Source organism: Bos javanicus, chromosome 5 (genome assembly GCF_032452875.1).
Source record: "Bos javanicus breed banteng chromosome 5, ARS-OSU_banteng_1.0, whole genome shotgun sequence".
Lineage (NCBI taxonomy): Eukaryota > Metazoa > Chordata > Mammalia > Artiodactyla > Bovidae > Bos > Bos javanicus.
The window spans coordinates 116145854-116168109 of NC_083872.1; the positions used below are offsets into that span (position 1 = coordinate 116145854).

At 59.0% G+C, this 22256-nt stretch overlaps 1 protein-coding gene across 2 annotated transcripts in view; it reads right to left on the bottom strand.

Moving 5' to 3' along the window:
• Nucleotides 1–502: 502 nt before the first annotated feature.
• Nucleotides 503–22256, bottom strand: part of KIAA0930 (KIAA0930 ortholog) — a 39039-nt gene continuing 17285 nt past the window's right edge. Inside the window, exons 2-10 of one of the 2 annotated variants that reach the window (XM_061418832.1) lie at nt 11567–11718; nt 8893–9018; nt 8715–8792; nt 8346–8447; nt 6966–7106; nt 6240–6434; nt 3412–3574; nt 2277–2435; nt 503–1861 (exon numbers count right to left, since the gene is read on the bottom strand). In XM_061418832.1, coding sequence (XP_061274816.1) covers nt 1821–1861; nt 2277–2435; nt 3412–3574; nt 6240–6434; nt 6966–7106; nt 8346–8447; nt 8715–8792; nt 8893–9018; nt 11567–11718 — 1157 coding nt within the window. In that variant the 3' untranslated portion in view covers nt 503–1820. Of the gene's footprint in view, nt 1862–2276; nt 2436–3411; nt 3575–4582; nt 4975–6239; nt 6435–6965; nt 7107–8345; nt 8448–8714; nt 8793–8892; nt 9019–11566; nt 11719–22256 lie in introns of those variants that run through there. The other variant, XM_061418833.1, reaches the window with a different exon arrangement.

Consider the following 22256-nt stretch of genomic DNA (forward strand, 5'->3'; position numbering starts at 1 on the left):
CGTGTGCTGAACGACCTCGCCGCCGGGAGACGAGTCAGGACTGTGTTTCTCCCGAGGTCGGGGCCCAGAGCCTTCAGACCCCAGAAAACCAGGAAGGAAAGGAGCCCAGGGAGCACTCAACCCCCGTCTCAGGACCCTGGGCCGGGCTCCCAGGTCCATGAAGCTCTGCTCCAGCGCTCTGGGGCTGGAAGACACAGCTTTGGGACGTCAGACAGTCAAATCATGTGAGGAGCTGAGATGCAGCCGAACGTGGGTGAGCCGGGCGCTGTCAGAGAAGGCGAGAACGTTCGCCCCGATCCCACCACTCGCCTTCTTGGCCCGGGTGGCAGGGTTGGGGTGGGCAGGGAAGGGGAGGAAAGCATTCCTATGACCCGACACCTGAGCTGAGCTATGCGGAATGACTGGCCATCTCACCCTGACCTGGTCGTGCGCTGGAACCCTGGAGACTTCAGTGAGGTAGGTGGTATCAGCCCCATTCACAGGTGGGCAAACTGAGGCAGAATGAAATGCAGTAGCTCGCTTTTAATAACAGCATACAAAATCTGGAGAAGCCCCAAAGGAGTCCCCATTTCCCGGAGCTCGAAGCAAACCCTTGGAGCACGAAGGACAGAAACGGACGGGAACACGAGCCCCTCCTCCTTCCCCTTCTCCTCCCCCAGGGGGGGTCGCTACCCGCACACCAGAGACCCTTCAGATACCCCTGAGGGTGCGCACAGAGCAGCAGAGACCCAGCTGACAGCTTATCCCGTGGGAAGCGGCAGGAGCGACGTTTCTGCTCCCGGGGAGGCTCGCGGTTCTGAGAGGAGCACGGTGTGTCCCCACACACAGAAACCTTCCATCCAAGCTGGAAGGAGGCCTGATCAGCCCCAGGCCATGGGGAAGCCAATGCCTCTTTGCCTCACTGATTGGCCTAAGAGGTGGGACCCGCACACCCAGTCAAAGAAAATGAGCTCCAGGAAAGCAGGGAAGACTAGACGCTCCAGCCCCTGCCCTGGCCGCGGAGGACGGAGGCTCGGCCTGGAACTTCCTGGGAGGACGTCGACCCCACGGCGCACCGTCCGCCCTTCCAGCAGGACCCCACCCTTCTCCTGTTTGGGTACGACCCCTCCCTCCTGCCCTCAGGACCCCAGTACTGCAGGTCACGTCCGCCGAGGTGCAGACAGGTCGTCTCCAGGTTGGAGGTGCGTGTATGTGGCTGATGCTCTTTGGCTGGAAGCAAAGGCCATTCTGGCGGGACGAGGGCCGGTCTGGAGCTGGGCGCGGGGTGAGGTATTCCCAGCCCAGGGTAGAGCCAGCAGATGGCGTGCTCCCTGTGGAAACCCATCTAAAGACGACTGTGGGGAAGCCGGGGGACAGACGATCGGGACTAACTCATCGGATCAGCATCACCACATCTTAAACCGGTTTTCCATGAGCACTGGACACGTGGCGCGGCTCCAGCCAGGTGGTCTCCCTGCTGTCTGCTGGGAGGTGAGCGTCGGGTCCGCGGGCTGGCCGCTGGCCACTCCCTTGCTCTCTTCAGGCCTACTGGCAGATCTGCTCCTCGGGGTGCAGAGGATTCCCCCAAAGACAGGCTGAGGGTGGTGGGTGGGCGGGCGCAGGGGCCGGAGCAGGGCCAGCAGGGACGAGGAAGAGGCACTTCAGTTTGGGCTGGTGTTCGTGGAGTCGGCCCTGGCCCCAGGAGTCGAGCGGCCCCGCCTGGCTCCGGCTCTGGCGCTGGGTGGTCCTGGAAGACCCCAGTGGCGGTGGGCAGGTAGGCACTTGGCAGCACTCCCAGGACTGGGCAGGGCTGGGGGGCTCCGCGCAGGCTCCGCACACGGCTAGGTCATCAGGATGGGCTTCTGCCGAACTTCCAGGATGTCTAGGGTGGCAGGAGGGGGTGTGGAGGAGACAGGGAAGGGTGACCCTCCTTGTGCTCTCAGAGGGAGCACGGGGACCTTCCCAGTGCTCCATCTGTGAGGGAAGCCCTCAAGGCGCTCTTCCAGCCCTTGGGGACCTGCGGGGCTGGGCTCACCCTCCTTCCGGACAGGAACGGGGCAATGAGCCCGCCTGGAACGGCTGCACCACGGGGCAAGGGCTCGAGGCGCAGGGCTCACGCAGGCAGCCTGACTCTGGAGCCACGGCCCCCGTGGGGCCGCCTACCCCTCGAGTAGCACGCACGTGCTGAGGGTCTGAAGCCCCTCCAGGGGGACGGTGTGGTGCCCGAGTACTGCCCACAGGAGTACTTTTTAGGGGTCGTGGTTCCCCCAGAGGTCCCACCCCAAAGTCAGAGTTACCTGTTAAAATCCGATGCAGCGGCAAAGTGACGTAGGTTAGGTGTGCATAGAGAAGGAAGTTCCCGTCTGCTCTGTTCAGCTTCAGCCAGGACCCGACCAGGGAGCGCCCCGTGCCCGACAGGGAGCGAGATCGCAGGTTGGTGGCGTTGTGCAGGTCAGCTGCAGCGGAGACGGCGTGTTAGGCCCGGGCCGCGGAGCGGAGCACACCACCTCCCACCCAGGTGACCCCTCCCCGGCCCAGCTCGACCTCCGACCTGACCGGACCTCCTCCTGACTGCCCTCCAGCCCCCTCTGCCTTCTAGCCTGACACCCCCGCCCCGGTCCTGGAGCGCCTCCCCTGTAGGCCCGGGCCTGTTGCTGTGCCGGGCCCCACGGCTGCCCCGCTCTGGTCCTCTCCCCGGAGGGGTATGGGGGTACAGCTGGGACGAGCCGGCACCATCACCCGGCCAGTGGGCCACCCGGGGAGGCAGGTGGGCACTGTGGACACTTTCCCGCTGGTCTGGAAGGAACCCAGGAGGGCGGCACTGCCCAAGCCCACTCGAGAGCAGGTCAAGGCCTGGGCTGGGGTCTGCAGCCCCGGCCAGGGTCTCATCCAGCAGGCCCTCTGCCTCGGTCCTGCCGATCAGGACCCTCTAAGCTCCTCCAACGGCCTCCTGCCACCCCTCTGATAAACACGGCCCTGCCCTCCCGCGGTACTGCTCCCACGGCAGGGCCCACGCAGGGCGGAGAGGGGAGCAGGGAGGCCTGAGGACCGAGTAGGTGTGATTGAGGACCACGGAGACACCCGGGCAGAGACGACCAGGAGGCCGCCGGACAGACGGCCCAGGCTCAGGGAGGAGGGCAGGTGAGCCCCGAGGGACACCCCGCTGAAGGCGGCAGGGCCACAGGGCACCTCGCAGAGGGAGGGAACAGCACACGTGCGCCCAGAGCCCTCCCCTCGGAGCCCCTGAAATCAGGTGCCAACTGCCGGCCACACTGAGCCGGGGCTGGGGGCTCCCTTCGGTGGCCGTCTGCTGTCTGTCCACAGCTCCACCCCCGCCCAGGATGGGCTGGCACATGGCCCCCTGGCTCTCTGAATGTGCAGAAGGGAGTGAGGAGGCCCCGCAGGCCGGGGGGCGGGGGAGCAGCAGGTCACCTCCCCCGTCGTCCTCCCGGAAAAACTCCTCGCTGTCGTTGGCCGAGTGAGACTTCTTCATCTCCGTGATCCGGTTCCGGGGCCCCTTCCTCTTGAGGGATGGGGAGAAGAAGGCGGGCCGGTTGTTCCGCTCAGGGGTTGGGGGTGTGCTGAAGGAGGTTACCTGGGAACAAGGAGCGTGTCACCAGGGCAGCCCGCCGACCTGGGGGGGCCCTGGCGCCCACCCGTCTCCCGCCTGCAGAGCGTAGCCAGCCTGGGGCTCGGTGGGCGCTGGCCACCAGCTCTGCCCCGGGAAGAACCCAGCCGCCCGCCTGGGGCCTCAACCGCCTGCCAGGGGTCATCGGAGCACAGAGCAAGCCTGGCTGCTCACGCGGGACGAGCACCCTCCAGGCACCAAATCCGCGGAACCTTCCCAACCACCCCTGACGTGAGAACCGGCTGAGGCGGGACAGCCACCCTGGCGGGGCCAAGGTCACCCAGCAGACGGCGGCCACGCTGGGCTGCACCCCAGGTCTGCTGCCCCTAAGGCCCTGCTCTTCCCTCTAATTTCTTCTCCTGGCTTTTATCTCCTGTCCCCTCTCTCCCCCAGCATCCTTCCACAGAAATGCAGTGGTCAAACAGTTCACCCCTCCATCTCCTGCTCTCCTCTCTTCTAACCACACTGCCCATCACCAACCATTCTCCACACCCACTCAGGGGAGCACATGACCGGGTCCCTGCCCTCAAGGAGCTCACAGTCTGCCGGGGGTGGTGAGAGACCCAAAAGTTGACAACCACAGACTGAATGTTGGTTGTTAAAGACAGAAAAAAAAAAGGAAGCACAGGATACAGGCGAGCACGCAGGCAAAAGGAATCAAAAGCCTGGGAAATCACGAAAGGCTTCCCGGAGGAGACGCCGCTTGAGCTGGGTCTTGAAGGACGAGTAGGAGTTCGCTAGGTGAAGAAGGGGGGGAAGGGCGTTCCAGGCAGAGGGAACGTGGCCCATCTCCTCCCTCCTCCCCATGCAAACAAGAATCTGAGGAACAAGGTGAGCTGGGACTGAAACTTCGGGAGCCCCGTCAGCCTCCTCATCATGGCTCCGACGTCCACCAGAGTCCCGGCGGCCGCTGGGCTCCAGACGGTCCTCCCACAAGCCAGGGAAGGTTTTTAGAAGATAGAAAAGCAAACACCAGAAACCACAACACACAGAGTCTGCATTTGTCATGCGCTGGTTACAAACGACCCCTCTGGGAAAGGAAGGCAGGGAGCACAGAGGCGGGGCGCCCGAGCAGCGCTGGGACAACCCTGGCAGGCCCCGCCCCTTGACCCTAGGCCCCCCGGCTGCTGGGGGCCAGGGGCTTTCCCAGGCACTGTCTCCTTCCCCGCCACGGCCACCCTGGGAGAGAAAGACCAGCACCCCCATTTGACAGATGGGAAGATGAAGGCCCGGACTGGTCCAGTAACCTCTCTGTGGTCACTGGGCAAACACGCGGCCAGAACTGGCACCCAGGCTTGTCCGGCCTGAGCCCAGGCCACATCTTCACGAGGGCTGTCACGCACACATTTGTTAGCCTCAGTGGGCACCTGAGAACCAAGGGGGATAAGGCTCCTTATCGCAGAGACAAACCACCTCTGTTCCCATGACAACAGACGCCTCTGCTCAGAATTCTCACCCATCATCACAGAAAGAGAGCGTTTGTCGTTTCTGCTCTGCTTACAAAACACATTCACTGCAGGAAACTCAAAGCGAACAAAAAAAGACACAACAAGAGAAAGAAAAGTGCCCCCTGACTGCCGGGAGGACGCGTGACGGTGAGCTTAGAGTGAAAGGCAGAGTGCGCACGGCTCCCTGACCTCGGGCGCGCCAGCGGGGACTTGGACTGACACGCTCGGGGGCCATTTCTCCAGGCAGATGCCCCAGCCGGCCCCACCCCCAGAGGGGCCCCTGATGCCCTGGCTCCTGAGTCCCCAACACCGCGGGAGGCGGGTGTGTGTTCACCCCATTTCCGGGTGAGCAAACTGAGGCTCAGAGAGGACAGACTGTCCCAGCTCATGCAGCAGCAGTGCCCGGACTGCAGCCCACCCTGCAGCCCCTCCTGGAGACGCCCGGGGGGGGACGCACTCCTCCTTCAAGACCCCGGTTTCCTCTGGAGCCCCCAACACGGGCAACGTGGCCGATGGGCTGGGTATTTTCTCCTGCCTGAGCCCTGGGCTTGCCCCCCGCCCACCACCCCAGAGGCTCTGGGAATAAGGCTGCCACTGAGGTCAGCTTCCCGGCCCCCGGGGAAGGACAGCAGCCTAGAAAGGGCTCAGAGGCTCAGTGCTGTTGCATGAGCCACATGGCAGGGGGCAGAGCAAGGAACCCCCGCAGGCCTGGGGCTGCCCAGCTCTGCAGACAGGAAGGCTCGGACCCGTCCATGGCTGCGGCAGTCGCCAGCAGTTCCGGGGCCCAGCGTCTGGTTGGCAAGCGGCCCCGGCAGAGACCAGCTGGGGGGCCCCAGGGTCTCGAGGCTCTGGCCAACCCTCCTGGAGCTCATCCGTCATCGTCCCCATCTCGCCCCCTGGAAAGGCCGCTTGGGTGCCCGCCCCCACCCAGCAGGTCCACCAGGGCGGGTGCTGGGACCCCGCTGGCTGAGCCCTGCCACCGTGGCAGCTCGGGGCCCAGGTACTAACCTTCTGTGTGACCCCGGGCCAGTCACCTGCCCTCTCTGAACCTCGGCCTCCTCCCCAGAGGGGTGGGGACCATGACACCTACCTCTCGGGGGGTGGGGGGCGGGAAGGACCAGGGAGGCGGTGGGAGGCAGGCCTCAGGGAAGGGCAGAGGCCCTCCCCGAGCTGCGCAGCCTTACCCGCTCATGCATGGGCGAAGCCGGGCTAGAGTCCTCCTCGGTCCCGCAGGGGGACGTGTCGCCGGTGGACACGCGGCTGACGGCCATCTCAGCGTGGCCCTTGCCCTGGGGCCCCTTCATGCGTACAAACTCCATGTTGCTGTACTTGTAGAAGCCGAACGACATCTTCTGGGCCATGCGGGCCGCCACGCTCACCTGCGGGCGGGCAGGCGGGGGCACGGAGTCAGGCAGGCGGGGTGCCCGCTCCCTGGGGGCTCCAGCAGCTGGGGGACCCTCCCTCAAGAAGCCCCCGAGGGCCGCCAGCCCCGCTCCGGGGAGACCCAGCCCCAGCTGACCCGGGCTCGCCCACAAGGCGGGGCAGTGCTGGCACCCTCGCATCCCTGTCTGACGCCCTTTCGCCCCAACGACCACACCCCGTCTGGGGACAGAGACCACCTCCTCGTCCCCTGCCCCGGGGTCCAGAGAGAGGACACCCGGGGCGGAGCCCAGCGGCAGGAGGGCACCCATCCACCTGGACTCCTCTCCCTTCGGTCCCATCTGTCGGGGACCAATAATCCCAGGAGGGTTTTCCTGGGAAGAGCCCCACGTGACCCAGGCCCCAGCCGCCTAGGAGGGGCATTGGGGGCGCTGCAGGAGCTCTGGGGTGGGCCAGGCACAGCAGAGCTGGGCGAGGGCAGGGGGGCTGCGGGGTGATCGCCCCCTGGACCCAGCCCACCCTGCACTCACGCGGTTGTCATACACCTTCTTGAGCGCCTCGTAGCGGATGGAGCCCTGAAAGATGACTCCCTGGAACGTGTTGGTCTTGTCACTGGCCACCAGCTCCACGCAGACCATCTCCCCTTCCCCAACGGTCATGTCACTGAACACCTGGGGGGGGCGCGAGGCAGACGCAGGGATGGCACCGGTTGGCTGCCCCCGGCCCCCAGCACAGCCCGGCTCCCAGCCCCCTGCCTGGCTCCTTGACCCAGGGAGGACTGCTTGGAAACTCCCCCTTTACAGGGGAGAATGCTGAGCCACAGACGTGAAGGCCTTTGCCCAAGGCCCCCAGGCCTGCCACCACTCCACGGCGACCCGCACAGCAAGGGGGACATCCCACCCGTGGGCAGGGGCAGCGTCTACAAGGGGCTAAGGTCATAAGTGACTCTGGAACAGGAAGAGGATGTGCCACCCTCTCACTGTCCACCAGAGCGACACCAGGAAGTAGAACAGTTCACGGGGACTGTCTGGCCGCTTTCAAGTGTCTTCTCCACCGCCAGCTATGGGTGCACAGCCCACCCGCCCCAGCCCTGCCCCAGCCGTCAGGGCGTGTATGTGGGCACCAGCTCAGAAGCCTCACAGACTGCCTGCCTGGGGGGGTGACCGTCTGCAGGGGACCGGACAGCCTGCCCCCACGAGAGTCACTGCCCATGGGGCAGGGCGGGAGGCTGTGTGCAGGCTGAGCTCTGAGGTCCAGACTCTGGCTTCAATCTCAGCTCTGCTGTGGACAAGCTGTGTGAGTCTGAGAGGGCGTTCAGCCCCCTGAACTGAAATGCTCAAGACACCAACCAAATCGAGAAGCGACTTGCAGCCCACGCCCCATCCTTCGTGAGTGCTCCAGGGCCCCCCACCCCCTGCCCTCACTGTGGGTGGTGGGGGGAACAGCTCCACTGCCCAGACCTCGACAGGAGGGTGGCTTGACAGGAGCTGGCAGGGTCGCCAGGGGGCGCAGCTGGCTTCCCAGCACCCCGCGTTTCCCAGTTGAGTGAGCTGCCCCAAGCCCCAGTTTTGTAACTTCCGGAGCCCCACCCATCACAGACATCCTAGGATCCCAAGGTGGGGAGGCCTCATTTAGGGTTCGAGGGTGGTAATAACCGTCCCTCCTGCCCGGGCAGCGCTCTGCAGGACTTGATGATGCCTCCTCCCACGCGTGAGCTCTCTGATCTTTCAACCCTGACGCCCATTTTACAGATGAGAACACTAAGGCTCGGAGCCCAGTGAACTCGTTTGCCCTGAGTCAAGGAAGCAGCAGGGAGAGCGGGAGCCCAGCCCTGCCCCCACCTCCTTCCTGAAGGCATGTGAGGCCTGGGGGGTGGCTGGGGGGGAGCCAGACCAAGACAGAGCCCCCACCTCCTCGAAGCTGTCGATCATGAAGAAGATGTTGGGGTAGCTGATCTTGGACTCCTCCCCTTTGCTGTCCATGGGGTGCTTACTGGGGGACGCGAACACTTGCTGGAAAGAAAAAGATTGGAAGGGGCTGAGTGAAACCCCCACTGAGCCCTGCACCCGGGCCCGGAGCCCCGCGCTGGGGTGGGGTGTGCTGTAAGGCATGGGTCGCCAGGGCCCCAGGAGCCGCTGGGGAAGGAGCCGTTGGGAGGGAGGACCTGCTTCAGGGCTCCTGAGCTGGACCCAGGCCCCCAGGCCGCAGGGAAATTCTGGGGTCAGCCTCCCCTCAGGGCAGGGCAGCGGGAGGGGCACCCCTGGGCGCCGCGGGCTCACCTGGGACCTCTTCCTGTGGATGTGGATGTCCCCGCCGTCGGCTCGCGTGCACACAGCACAGGTTACCATGTAGTCCAGCTGGAAGAGGTGCGGGACAGGGGAGTTCAGGGGTCCGCGTGCCCGGGGCCTTCGAGCACCCCGCCCCCACGCCGGGAGCCCTGCCCATCGCGCCAGGCACCTTCTGCAGGATGAGGTTCAGGCAGACGCTCTCCTCCCAGTCGATGTCCGGGTCTCCGAGGCCCGGCAGCTTCTTGGAGTCCCTCCGGTACACCTCCACCTCCACCTCGGGCTCGGCCTCCGCCAGCTGTGAGGCCCAGGGCAGAGGTGAGTCCCAGCACCCCCGCCCCGCCCCCGCCCCGGGGGCATCCTCTCCTCCCTGGCCCCTCCCACGCGGGGCGTGGGCTCCAATCTCCCTCCTGGGTTCTCTGGCTTCGCGACCCCGGGGTCTCATCAAGAAGCCAGCCTCCCACCGAGGTCGTCCCTTGGGCCCCCCAGCAGGGCGGGGGATCCCAGCATCCTGGCCCAGCCCACAGGCAGCCAGTCCAGCCAGCCACCCTCTACACCAGCGGAGCGCGCAGGAGGCCCTCGGGTTGCTACGGCAACTGGGTACCAGCTCCGCGGCCGGTTGAGGAGGGGGCGGGAGGCAGCCGGGCTTGCCGCAGAGAGCCCGCAGTGCGCAGGCCCTGCAGCAGCGCCCACAGCGCGCCGGCCAGGGGCTTTCCTTTCTGCTCTTCGCAGCAGAGGCGGGCAGGGAGGCTGCGCGGGAGCAGCTGTGTGGTCTCCCTCCTCCCCCGCCCCGTCCACCTCGCACCTCCAGACCCGTGGGTTCTCCCCCGCCGCGCCGCCCGCCTGCTGCCTTTCAGATACAGCAGACCCACCCCGGCAGGGCCTGTCGTGCGTGTGCTGGCTCGCCCCTCCCCACAAATGTCCTCCGTCCACCGTCATCCCCTCGCTCTGACCTACAACATTCCGGCAGATGCTGCCTCCTCCTCTCTGTGGGTCCCCAGCCACCCCATTCCTCACCCCATCACAGCACCAACCGTTCCACGTGCCACTGGCCACGCCGTCGGTCCCAGCAGACCGGGCCGGGGGCAGGGGTGTGGGGGAGTGCTCCCTGAGGCCCGGCCAAGACTCAGTCATCTTGTCCTCCCAGTGCTGGGAGAGAAGGGCCTGCAGAGCGCTCTGGGCAGGGGTGCGATGGAACGTTCCAGCATGCGCATAGCTAGCTGCCACACGCTCCCAAACTCGGGGTCCCCTCATTGCCCTTGTCAACACGGCCCCAGCCCAGCCTTCAGGGGACCTCACACACAGCCTCAGGCCTCCGGCTCCAAAACTGCTCAGGCCTGAGTCCAGGGTTCTCTCCCAGAGAGAAGGAGCCAGCACTTGCAGCTTCCTTTCACCTCCCTGCCTGGCCACTCTGGGAGCCCACAAAGCGGACCCCTCCTGAGCCCTGCCTGCCCACTGGAGCAGTCAAGGCCAGATCGGCTAAGAAAACCCTCCCTGACCAGAGCTGGGGCCTCTCCAGGCACCAACATTCAAGGCATGACCGCGTCTCAGGTACACTCAGCCCTTACTGTCGCCTCTGGTCTCAACATGCTTCCTCTAAACAACCACCAAGATTTTGCAAAAAAAAAAAAAAAAAATCTGAAACTTAAACCTCAGCAGACAGTCAGGCCCACTGCTCGGCCACCGGCCCCTCCGCTGGGACCATATCTGCCCTTCCTTCAAGACCCACCTCACTCAGGTGGCCTCCGCTGACCACTCCCCTCCCTTCTGGTCACTATAGTGACCCAGACTGTGTTGGCTCTGCGTGATGCACTTCAGGGTCCCAGTGTCCACTGGCCCCAGTGACAACCCAGTCACACGGCCAGCTGCTGCAGACTCCAGATGGTCACCAGAGCACCCTGGCCCACCCCCAGGTCTTCCCGCCTGTCACGCAGCCGGATCGGACCAGCCATTTGGCTGCAGGCACGCAGGCCACCATGTCTCCTTTGCAGCAGGCACCAGGCTATCTGTTTGCAGAAAGCCCGTCCTGCACAATCAGGCTCAAAGAGCAGGCACAAGGCAGGGAAGGCATGAGCCCCGGCCACCAAGCCCCAGCCCGGGGTCACAAGCGCTGGGCAGGCAGGCTGCAAAAACCCGTCTCCACTTCCCGAGGCACTTTTGTGTTTAAATGAAAACAACGCCTTTGTATGTTTGGCATACAGGTTGCTTCGATATTTTACAAAACACTAAATAAAGCTTCTGAAAGACATGCAAAGCTTGTTCTATTAACTTGTCGACTGAAACTTAAGTGGATTAAACACCGGAGGTGACTCAAGTCACCTGCGAGCCTTTGGTCTCTTCTTGTAAAAAAGGGATAACAACCCTTGTCCTGTCCAGTTGCTGGGAAGACATGGGAGATGGGAGAGGCAGAGAGCTGAGTCCCTGTCGGGGGTGAGGTGAGGGCTCGGGGGCTGGCAGGCATCACCACCATCACCAAGCCAGGTCACCTGCCCACGGTCAGGCTGGACCCAGCCTCTGGAGTCAACGTCTTTGCTCTTCTGTTTACTTACTAAGGATGAGATGCCCGCCAGACCACCCAGCCTCTGGACGTGTCTCCTCCAAGGCACTGTAGTGATACTCATCGCTGCCTTCTGGGCTCGTGGGGAAGCTCAGTAATAATACCCACATGAGACCCGCGCATCCCACCACGGGACACATGTGTGACTGTCCCCGCCCAGCTCCTGGCACCTGGCGGGCACTGGATGAACACCGCGTTCCCCTCCTAACACGCGCGAGGAGGACTGCAGACCCCCGGCCCACAAGCCTGCAGACCCAGTTGGGGGGGGGGGGCGGTCCAGGGCGCTCACCTTCCGCCCGTCCAGGGCGCCCTCGCTGCCCGCGAAAGCCAGCTTCCGGCGCACGTAGAAGAGCATGTCGTCCTGGCGCGGGGCCCACTTCTCCATGAAGTAGGTGGAGAACATCCACGTCCAGAAGACGATGCGGTCGTCCTTGAAGCACCCTGCGCAGGGAGGCCAGAGGGGATGGGGGGGTACTGTGAGGGGCCTGGCCGAGCCCCGGCCCCCCGCCCTGCCCCCCGCAGACCTCCACGATGTGCGGAGCCCCAGCCCCCACGGGCGCCCGCAGAGGCCCAAGGGCACCTCCGCGGGAGGCCCCGAGCCCCGCAGCACCGCGGACTCCAGCCCCAGGATGAATCAGCAGCATCGCACGGGAAGGGAAGCCTGGATCTGAGGGAAGGCTCGGCAGGCTGTCTGGCAGGCTGTCTGGCGGGGAGCCCCAAGGGCTCAGGAGGGGAGATCCATCCATCTCCTGCCGGCACCTCCCTCCCCACCCCCACCCCGGGAATCTGACTTAAAGGGACAGCTGCCCCTCTGCCTGCCGGGCTCAGCTGCAGGCAGGAGGGAGGCAGCCTTCCAGCACGCCGGCTGACTCTGCTTCTTATTACCGACAGTATTTCTTCCTGATACCTAGATCGTTATGGTCCTCTTTCCCACACAAGGAGAAAAAAAGCTCAACAGGCTCCAGTAGGAAGGCTGAGAGGTTCCGCTCCAGCTCTGCACTAGCTGTGTGACCGCGGGCCAGCCCAGGGACCGCTCTGACCCCCAGCTTCCTGGGGGTGAAGGCAGACACCGCAGACGTGGCTGGCCCACGGGACCTAGACAAGGTGGGCGTCTGCACAGACCTGATGGAACCACAAGATGTGCTGCAGAGTTATCGCTTAGAAACCCGAGATACTACATTGTTGCTGGTTTCTTTCCCTCTTCTCCCCAAGCGACTTCATCACCCTAAGTCCTTGCATTTGTCTTCTGGAACCCGTGGAGGCGGGACCTCGGGGCCTCACAAGTGGTCAGACCCCCTGGCCTGCAGCCCACACCCACTCCTCCAGGGCCTTGCGGGGATGGGGGGTGAGGGGGGGCTCAGCCCTCAGGCCCTGGAGTTCTGAACACCCCGGCCCTGTTTACATCAGCTCTCCGACACAGGCTCCCGCCCTCTGCGCCCAGGGGGTCCGCAGCCCACCCAGGCCCACACCCTAACTGGCTCCCACGGAAGGAAAACAGAAGGGGGTCTCATCAGTCAGGGGCCCAGGCCGGTGAGCCTTATCAAGACAAAGGTCACCCATCAGCTTCAGGGGCAAAGGCCAGGACCCCCAGACTGACCCCTGTGACAACAGGCAGCGCCCAACTCACACCCCTAAAGCCCTCTGCACAAAATCAAGGGTGGCGGGGGTGGTGGGTGCATTCTTCCTAACAAAGCAAGAACTCTCCCGGGACAGTTTATCTCAGCTCCTTCTGAGCCCCCAGCCCAGCAGAAGGCCTTCTAGACTCAACGCTCCAAGACTGCCCACACCCACTGCTTCCTGGTCCCTCAGAGGGGCTACGGCAGCCGCTGTGGTCTCCACACGCAGTGGGTCAGGGCTCTGAACCCCACCACCTGCCACAGTGAGTCAAGTTCACCATCCACATCACTCAGGCTCAAGAGCATACGCCCTCTGGCGATCTCTTTATTCTGCAAGCAGAAGGAGCCTGGTGGTACCCACGGCACCAGGTAGGTGGCCACGGTTCTTCCTGCATTTGCCATATTGAGCCCCTGCCAGAGCCGTGTGGGCCGTCTCACTGAACTTTGCCCACAGCCTGTTACAGCTGCTGCCTGATTTCACAAGAGAAGAGACTGACTTTCAGGAGTCAGAAAAAGAGGCCCAAGATCCCAGAGCTAGAAACTGCTGAGTCCTCAGACCTGTCAGACCAGACACACGCACACACTCAGGCTCTGGAAAATGCAATGTGATGGACCCAGATAATGAACGCAAAGCGCTCGGCAGGCAGCTGGCAGCCCAGGTTCTGACAAGGGAAGGTCCTTGAGTTTGGGGGTGGGGGTGGGGTCCTGCGTGCAGGACTGATGTGCTGGAGACAGCACAAAATATATGCCAACGTGCCCTCCAGGGTTCCACGTGCCGCCAGGCCTGTCCCAGCAGGTCCGCACAAGGGGTCCCATTTCCCTGCTGTAAATGCTGAGCGATCGCTTTCTTCACAGCCCATCCGGCCCAGTTAGCGAGGGAGCCGCAGCACACTGCCTGCCCGTGTTCCCCCCGACACAGGGGCTCGTGGGGTTCAGCCGGAAGGTCACCCTGTGCCGGTGCCCCCATCCTCGACGGGCCGCTCCCGAACCACCAGCCCACCGCCTGGATGCTTCTCCCAGAAACTGCCGGCAGCCCCTCAGCCGTCAGAGAGCATGGCGGGCACCACACCCAGGTCCTTCCCCTCCCGGGGTGGCGGGGGCCAGCTCCCCTGGACTGCATCCACGGCCCCATCCACTCTCACCCCCGAGTCCGCCCCCCACACCACAGCTACAGGGTCTGTATTTAAAGTCGGCTCCTGTCCCCCTTCAAACCTTCCCATGGAATTCAGAATGAAAGCCAAAGTTCTAAGAAAACTCCCTGTGACAGCCCCTCCCCTCGCCACTCACCAGCCCTGCTGGCCTCCTGGGGTTGCCCGCCCCTCTACCCTGGAGCCTTTACACAGGGGGTTCCTTCCTTCCACTCCCGCTGCAGCTCAGATGGCTCTCCTGTCTTCAGGGAACCACTTCAGACCCCACATTAAACGTGCTGGAGGTGCTCCTTCCTCCTCACCTTGTTTTGCCGCCATCACTATGGGGTTTCACGACTGTCCCCCGCTGCACAAATGCCTCCCAGGAGTAGGGACCTGCCTGGATGACCATCTGAGTGTAGTGCCCAGAACAGAGCCAGGCACACAACAGGTACTCAATAAATGCTGCGTGAATAAACGGATTGGCCCAACTTAACAGGAGACGAACTCAGGGAGATGGGTGCCTTGCCCAGGTGCCCACAGCACAGATGTGGCCCAGCCACTGTCCACCAGAGGCCTAGGTGCCCCACGCAGGACACAGGGTGCGAACATGCCCTTTTCTTTCAGTCAAAAGGGCTCTGATCCAAGAAAAACCTTCAAAGAAGCCCCAAGACCACACACAACACAAGGGCCGAAGCGCCTCTGACTCAGATCGCCCAGGGCTCAAAGCGGTGACTCCACAGGCAGGTGGCCCAGCCACCCACTGAGAAGGCACCTGGGCACCCAGACAGGGCCCTCCCCACCCGTCTTCCTGAGCATCTGCAGCCCCTGCCTGCCCCGCAGGTATGGGTGGGGAGACCCAGCGCTAACCTCTGAAAGGAACAAGGGGCTGGGAGTTCGCTGCAGACATCACACAGATGTTATCACTAGCGTATCACTATTTAGTACCAATGACAAACTCAGGAGGAAGAAAACTACTCTGTCGGGGAGCCCCCTCGTACCCTGCCTCTCACCAGTGAGACGCCAGAACCATTGCCAAGAGTGGCTGTGGGCGCCACACCCAGAGACGCAGCAGGACAGACAGGTGGGACAGTCAGGCAGAGGCCAGACCAGGGACACTCAGGATAAAGCAAGAAGAGAGACTGCGAAAGTCAAGACCCGCCCGCCACCCTGAACACTCAAAATTCCCTTTATGCCCAAGAGAGGCACAGCTGAAATCAAAGGGAACATGAAAACCAGGGCAGCGCAAGTCACAATAAATAACTGTATGTAAAGAATTCACAGCATAACAAGTTACGAAAGAAAATGCGCAAGACCGCAACAGATAAATGAGTGAAATACCCAAACAGGTAACTGCCGAGAAGGAAACAGACCAACTCGGTAAAATGTGGGAAAATATCAATCTCACTAGCGATTAAAAAAATCACACTGAAAGAACAAGCTGTCATTTTTAAGAAGGCAAATTTGCCTTTTATAAAAATAACCAGGGGACTTCCCTGGTGGTCCAGTGGTTAAAAATCCACCTGTGAATGCAGGTGACATGGGGTCAGTCCCCGGTCCGGGAACTAAGACCCCCACCTGCTGTGAGGCAAGCAAGCCCGCGTGCCACAGCTGCTGAGGCTCGGGGCCACAGCCCGTGTGTGCAACAGGAGAAACCTGGGCCCTGCAACTGCGGACTAACCCCCGCCCACCGCAGCAGGAAAAGCTCTCACACAGCAACGAAGACCCAGCGCGGCCAAAAAACTAGAAAGAAAAGAAGAAACAATCACTTAGGAAAACTGGCAGATTTTATAAAGCTAAACGTGTTTACCGGCGATTCAGTCACTTCCAGGTTCTTGCCCAAGAGATACAAAGCACGTGTCTGCAGACACCGGTACACAAACGTTCACAGATGCTGTGTTCCTAAATAAACCCAAACTGGGAACCAGGAGGAGACACTTACGGAACGTGGCGTAGCCACTGAGTGGCCTGTTACTGGCGATGAGAACAGACTACCGATCGACACAGCACCGAGGATAAATCTCGGAACCATCACGCTGAGTGAAGAAGTCAGACGTAGGAAAACAGCTACATACGGAAAGGCCACATTCACAGGATGCTTCAGAAAAGGCGAAACCAGAGGCACAGACAGCAGACTGGTGGTCGCCCCGAACGTTCTGTGCATCGATGCTGGTGCCTTCACAGCCATCAAAACTCATCCAGTTACTTACTTGACATCGACACAGTTTATTTGACATAAACCATACTCCGGCAAAGTAGATAAAAAGCTATGACGACCAAAGCTGGCGAGAACACTTTGAACTGGGAGCTCTTGTGAGAGAAGAAAAATTACTGTGTCCTTTGTGGAAGCCAAACAAGCATCTTCCTGCTTATGTGACTCTATCTTATGGCAAAGAAAAAAACGGGAATAAGGAAGTGCCTTATGCACAAAGACATTCCATATGTATTAATGACAGCAAATAATATAGCAGTAGTCATAACATTAGAAGAAAAAGAAAATAATATTCAGTAATCACTCACGTTTAATCTCAGTAGATTGTGCTGTGTGTACTAAATCGAATCGCCATCACACTTTTAAAGGATGCTGTGAAGATGAGCAGACAAGACACTCATGACACGAAAGGCATGTGACACAGCACCTGCCCAAAGAGCAGAGGCTCACACCCTGACCACAGCTGCTACACCACATGGAGCCCTGGATACACACACGGGCGGAGACACATACGCCTGATGGAAACAGGCACCCCCGACAGAGACATGTACCCCCGATGGAGACACATACGCCTGATGGAGGCACGCACCCCCGATGGAGACACGCACCCCCAACGGGGACACATACCCCCGACAGACACAGGCACCCCCGATGGAGACACGCACCCCCGACGGAGACACGCACCCCTGATGGAACATGTCTCCCTGACGGAGACACGCACCCTCGACGGAGACAGAACACGAAACGTGTACACTTGATGGAAACACGTACACCTGAATGGCAGGAGCTGCTGAACCTCACCGGACACAGGCTTGATTTTTTTTTTCACCTTTAATACTTTTAATAGTAAGATGATACCACTTTTGCCCATGAATGTATGACTTCTGATGAGTGTCATAAAGCTAATTAGAGAGAGAGAGGGAGACGGGGGTGGAGAGGGAGCAGAAGAGGGAGGGAGAGGAGACAGTCCAAGTCCACACTAGGAAGGGTCAAGGTCAGGGTGAGGGCTCAGACTGGCGGAGGCGCAGCGCAGCGTTAGGCTTTGCAACCAGACGACCTGAGCTCAGGTCCTGGCTCTCTGCTCCTCCCCATCTGGGTGATGGGTTCACTGAGCCCCTGGGGACCCCAGAGAGTCCCTCTGTCAGAGGGGTCTAACCTGCCACTCTCCCGGAACCAGTGGTGAGGTTGGGGGTGGGGAGAGGGGCCATTGTGGAAAGTCCTCTGCACACTGTAAAGCTCTGTCCACGTGTGTATTTGTGGGGGCCTCCACACTGCTGCCCTGCACATCTGGCTTGCTCAGATGAGGTGATGACTCCCCAGCCAGCAGTGTCCCTGAACCACGCGATGTGCTAATTGGATGAACAGACAGACACAGGGTGGCTGGCCTCGCCGTGTGGCCGGCCTCGCCGTGTGGCCAGTGCTGTGGAATCAGTGCCAGCTCTTTCTCTCAGAGGTGAGCCCCTTTCTCGCTGCATCCTGTCCCAAAGCCTGTTCACCAAGACGTGCCCTGGGTCAGAAGCCCCGGAAGCCGCCAGGCCAGCAGAGCTCCCTCAACTCCAGGGCTCTGTCCAGCCCAAGGTCAGCAGGCTTCCAGCCCCAGACGTGGAGCAGCACCATGGACAGCTCCGCACCCACCGCCGCCTCCCCTGTGGGGCCGGGGTCCTCCGGCCTGTTCTAATCCATGGTGACTGTAGTGGTAGCTCTCGTCTATCAAGTGGCCACAGACGCTGACTTGGCAAATATGGAGTGCTCCTACAGAAATACAAGGTTGGGCTCCTGCAAGCCTCTGGTTGCGTTTTCATCAGATGATCTATACATTATCTTGCGTTATGTGTGTGTATACAGTTGGGTCATTAACACTCAACTCCAGGCCACCAGCACTCTAACTCGTGCCTGGATGAAGCTTATCTAACATGTATATTCTCCATAAGGCCCATCTCAGCCTTCTTTTGCTCAGGACTAGACACTTCAGCATTACACTTGGGGGCCACTCCAAATGGCAAAATCACCACCAAAAAAGCACGACATGCAAATATGTGGCACTAAATAGACCCCGAGGATGAGACGATTGGATGGCGTCACCAACTCAATGGACATGAGTGTGAGCAAACTCCGGGAGATAGTGAAGGACAGGAAGGCCTGCTGTGCTGCAGTCCATGGGGGCACAAAGAATCAGCCATGACTGAGCGACTGAACAACAACCAAGGAGACCACAGAAAGGATGAGCTGAGACAAGGAGGCAGGCGTGTCCTTGTTGAACCTCAGCTGTGACCATGCACCCCGGGTGACTCAAAGTTTCCCACCACTTTGCACACATCTGCAATTAACCACAAAAGCACCCAAGGTACTGACTGTGTTGGTGATGGATAAATTTCAGTGAGTAGCTAAATCCATAAATACAGAATCCGTGAATAAGGAGCAAGGGCCGTATCACAAAGTGGGATCTGCCAGCTCCAAATGGGACTATGGGATCCAGCCTCCCCTGCTGCCTGCAGTGAGTGACCTGCTTTCATAAGTCACCGTCTTTGAACTTCAGGTCTGGAGAGTCCTTCATAGACTAGTGGCTCTGGAGAAGCATGGAGGAGGGCACGCCGCTGTGCAAGGACTGAACCTGAGCCACCCGTGCCCAGCTCCATGCTCTCCCGCCACCCCACCACAGATTGTCCACTTCATTCTGCAAGACACTGAATGGGGTACGTAACCATGCCAACAGCTCAACAGTACTGACAATGATGATGGCTCATGCTTGCCCTGTACTCTACAGCTTATGGGGCTTCCCAGCTGGTGCTAGTGGTAAAGAACCCACCTGCCAATGCAGGAGACCTAACAGATGCGGGTTCGATCCTTGGGTCAGGAAGATCCCCTAGAGGAGGGAATGGCAAACCACTCCAGTACTCTTGCCTGGAGAATCCCATGGACAGAGGAGCGTGGTGGGCTGTAGCCCATGGGGTTGCAAGGAGCTGGGCACGACTGAAGCGACTTAGCATGCACTACAGTTTATAAAGTCCATTCCCCTGTGACCTCTCCAGATCGCCATGGCAACTTGATAAGGTGGGATCAGTTCAGTTCAGTCGCTCAGTTGTGTCTGACTCTTTGCGACCCCATGGACCACAGCACGCCAGGCCTCCCTGTCCATCACCAACTCCTGGAGTTCACTCAAACTCGTGTCCATTGAGTCGGTGATACCATCTCATCCTCTGTCATCCCCTTCTCCTCCTGCCTTCAATCTTTCCCAGCAACAGGGTCTTTTCAAATGAGTCAGCTCTTCGCATCAGGTGGCCAAAGTATTGGAGTTTCAACTTCAGCATCCGTCCTTCCAATGAACACCCAGGATTGATCTTCTTTAGCATGGACTGGTTGGATCTCCTTGCAGACCAAGGGACTCTTGAGAGTCTTCAACACCACAGTTCACAAGCATCAATTCTTCAGCACTCAGCTTTCTTTATAGTCATGACCACTGGAAAAACCATAGCCTTGACTAGATGGATCTTTGTTGACAGTGTAATGTCTCTGCTTTTTAATATACTGTCTAGATCAGTCATAACTTTCCTTCCAAGGAATAAGCATCTTTTAATTTCATGGCTGCAGTCACCATCTGCAGTGATTTTGGAGCTCCCCAAAATAAAGTCTGTCACTGTTTCCACTGTTTCCCCATCTATTTCCCATGAAGTGATGGGGCCAGATGCCATGATGAATGTTGAGCTTTAAGCCAACTTTTTCACTCTGCTCTTTCACTTTCATCGAGAGGCTCTTTAATTCTTCACTTTCTGCCATCAGGGCCGTGTCATCTGCATAGCTGAGATTATTGATATTTCTCCCGGCAATCTTGATTCCAGCTTGTGCTTCATCCAGCCCAGCATTTCTCATGATGTACTCTGCATAGAAGTTAAATAAGCAGGGTGACAATATACAGCCTAGATGTACTCCTTTTCCTATTTGGAACTAGTCTGTTGTTCCATGTCCAGTTCTAACTGTTGCTTCTAACTGATAAGGTGGGATAACCTGAGCTTAAAAAATCCTCAGGCTTCAGTTTAAAGATAAGGCCACAGAAGCTTGGGAATCCAGTAGCTCAAGAGCTTCTGAGGCTCAAACCCAGCCCCTCCTACTCTTTCCAAGACCCCGGGCCTGGGGTCTTCCAGCCACTGTATAATGAGGACACTGAAGGGTCGCTGGTGAGCAACCAAGAAATCAACTCAGGCTTCCAAACCTTCCCACTGCACATCTGAGAGCCCAGTAGAGCTATCCTACAGCCTCCCTCGAGATTAGAGCTAACCCCAGGTGCTCAGAATGCTAACAGGCGCCTCCTCAACACTCAGTGGATGAACATGCTGTTGCTCCTGTTGATAACTTGGAATTATCTCTCACTAACCAGAGCTCCGGAATAGTCATGAACTGGATTTCAGGAGGCATTCCTTGAAAACCACCCCAGTCCTTCTCCAGACCAGTAAACCACACAGGTGAAACAAGCTATGGTAACTCAGTACTTAAAACAGTTTACAGCCGTTAAAAATGATGGTCATGGTGGTCCAGTGGTTAGGACTCTTCGCTTCCACTGCAGGGAAGCGCAGGTTCAATCCCTGGTCGGGGAACTAAGATCCTGCAAGCGGCACGGCAAGGCCAAAAAAGAAAGAAACCATGGGCATGTATTACAATACAGAAAACTGCCCCAGAGCTACTCCCTAAGCAAGCGCGCTGCAGCCAAGAGACGTTTTTGAGAGGATGTTACCAGATCTTCTACTTCTGTCTTGGGTTTTCCTTTGGAAAAGTTGTATGGATTCACTACATATTCTAATGTATTGTCTATAGATTATAAAATAAAGTCAAGCATGTATCTGCTGATACTTTTTAAGTTGACCTGTCTTTATACTTAGAAATGTCTCTTAATAGTAGGCTTCCTTGGTGGCTCAGATGGTAAAGACTCTCCTGCAACGCAGGATCCCTGGGTCGGGAAGATCCCCTGGAGAAGGAAATGGCAACCCACTCCAGTAATCTTCCCTGGAGAATTCCACGGACAGAGGAACCTGGCAGGCTACAGTCCATGGGGTTGCAAAGAGTCAGGCATGACTGGGCAACTATCAGTCACTCACTACCAGATCTTCAAGAAACAGATAGCTCAAATGCTATGCACAAGTTTTTAAGAGCCTGAGAAACTTGCAAATTCTTTTTAACAAGAAGGTACAGCCTTGACCCCCCAAAACAACACAGAGAAAATTATGGGCTAACTGCACTCATCACAAACATAAAAATCTTAAATGATATATTTAATGGAATCCAGCCATCTGTTAAAAGTATGCCAAGTAGAATTTAACTCAGAAATATAAGAATGGTCCCATATTAGGAAATCTAGTTATATATTCATGATAAAGTTATAGTTCAAGTGAGAAGTAACACATGATCGTATTCACAGATACTGGGAGAACATTCAGTAAGATTAAATACTCATTCTTGATTTTTTAAAAATTCCCTATAAAATAGAAATAAACAAATACTTCCTTAAACACGATATGTATCTCAACTAGAAAAAACTAGAAATGGGGACTTCGCTGGTGGTCCAGTGGCTAAGACTCCGAACTCCCAATGCAGGAGGCCCAGGTTCAATCCTTGGTCAGGGGAGTGCTAACAGACCCCACATGCTACAACTAAAGATCCCACGTGCTGCAACTAAGACCCCACACAGCCAAAGAAATAAATATTTAAAAAAGAGACGAAGTGAGTATCATCACAACCCACTATTACAGGCAGACCTTGGAGATGTTGGGAGTTTGGTTCCAGACCAGGGCAATAAAAGCAAATATCACAATAAAGTGAATCACATGTACTGGTTTCCCAGTGAATTAAAAGTTCAGTTCAGTCACTCAGTCGTGTCCGACTCTTTGACCCCATGAATTGCAGCACGCCAGGCCTCCCTGTCCATCATCAACTCCCGGAGTCTACCCAAACTCTTGTCCATTGAGTCAGTGATGCCATCCAGTCATCTCATCCTCTGTCGTCCCCTTCTCCTCCTGCCCTCAATCCCTCCCAACA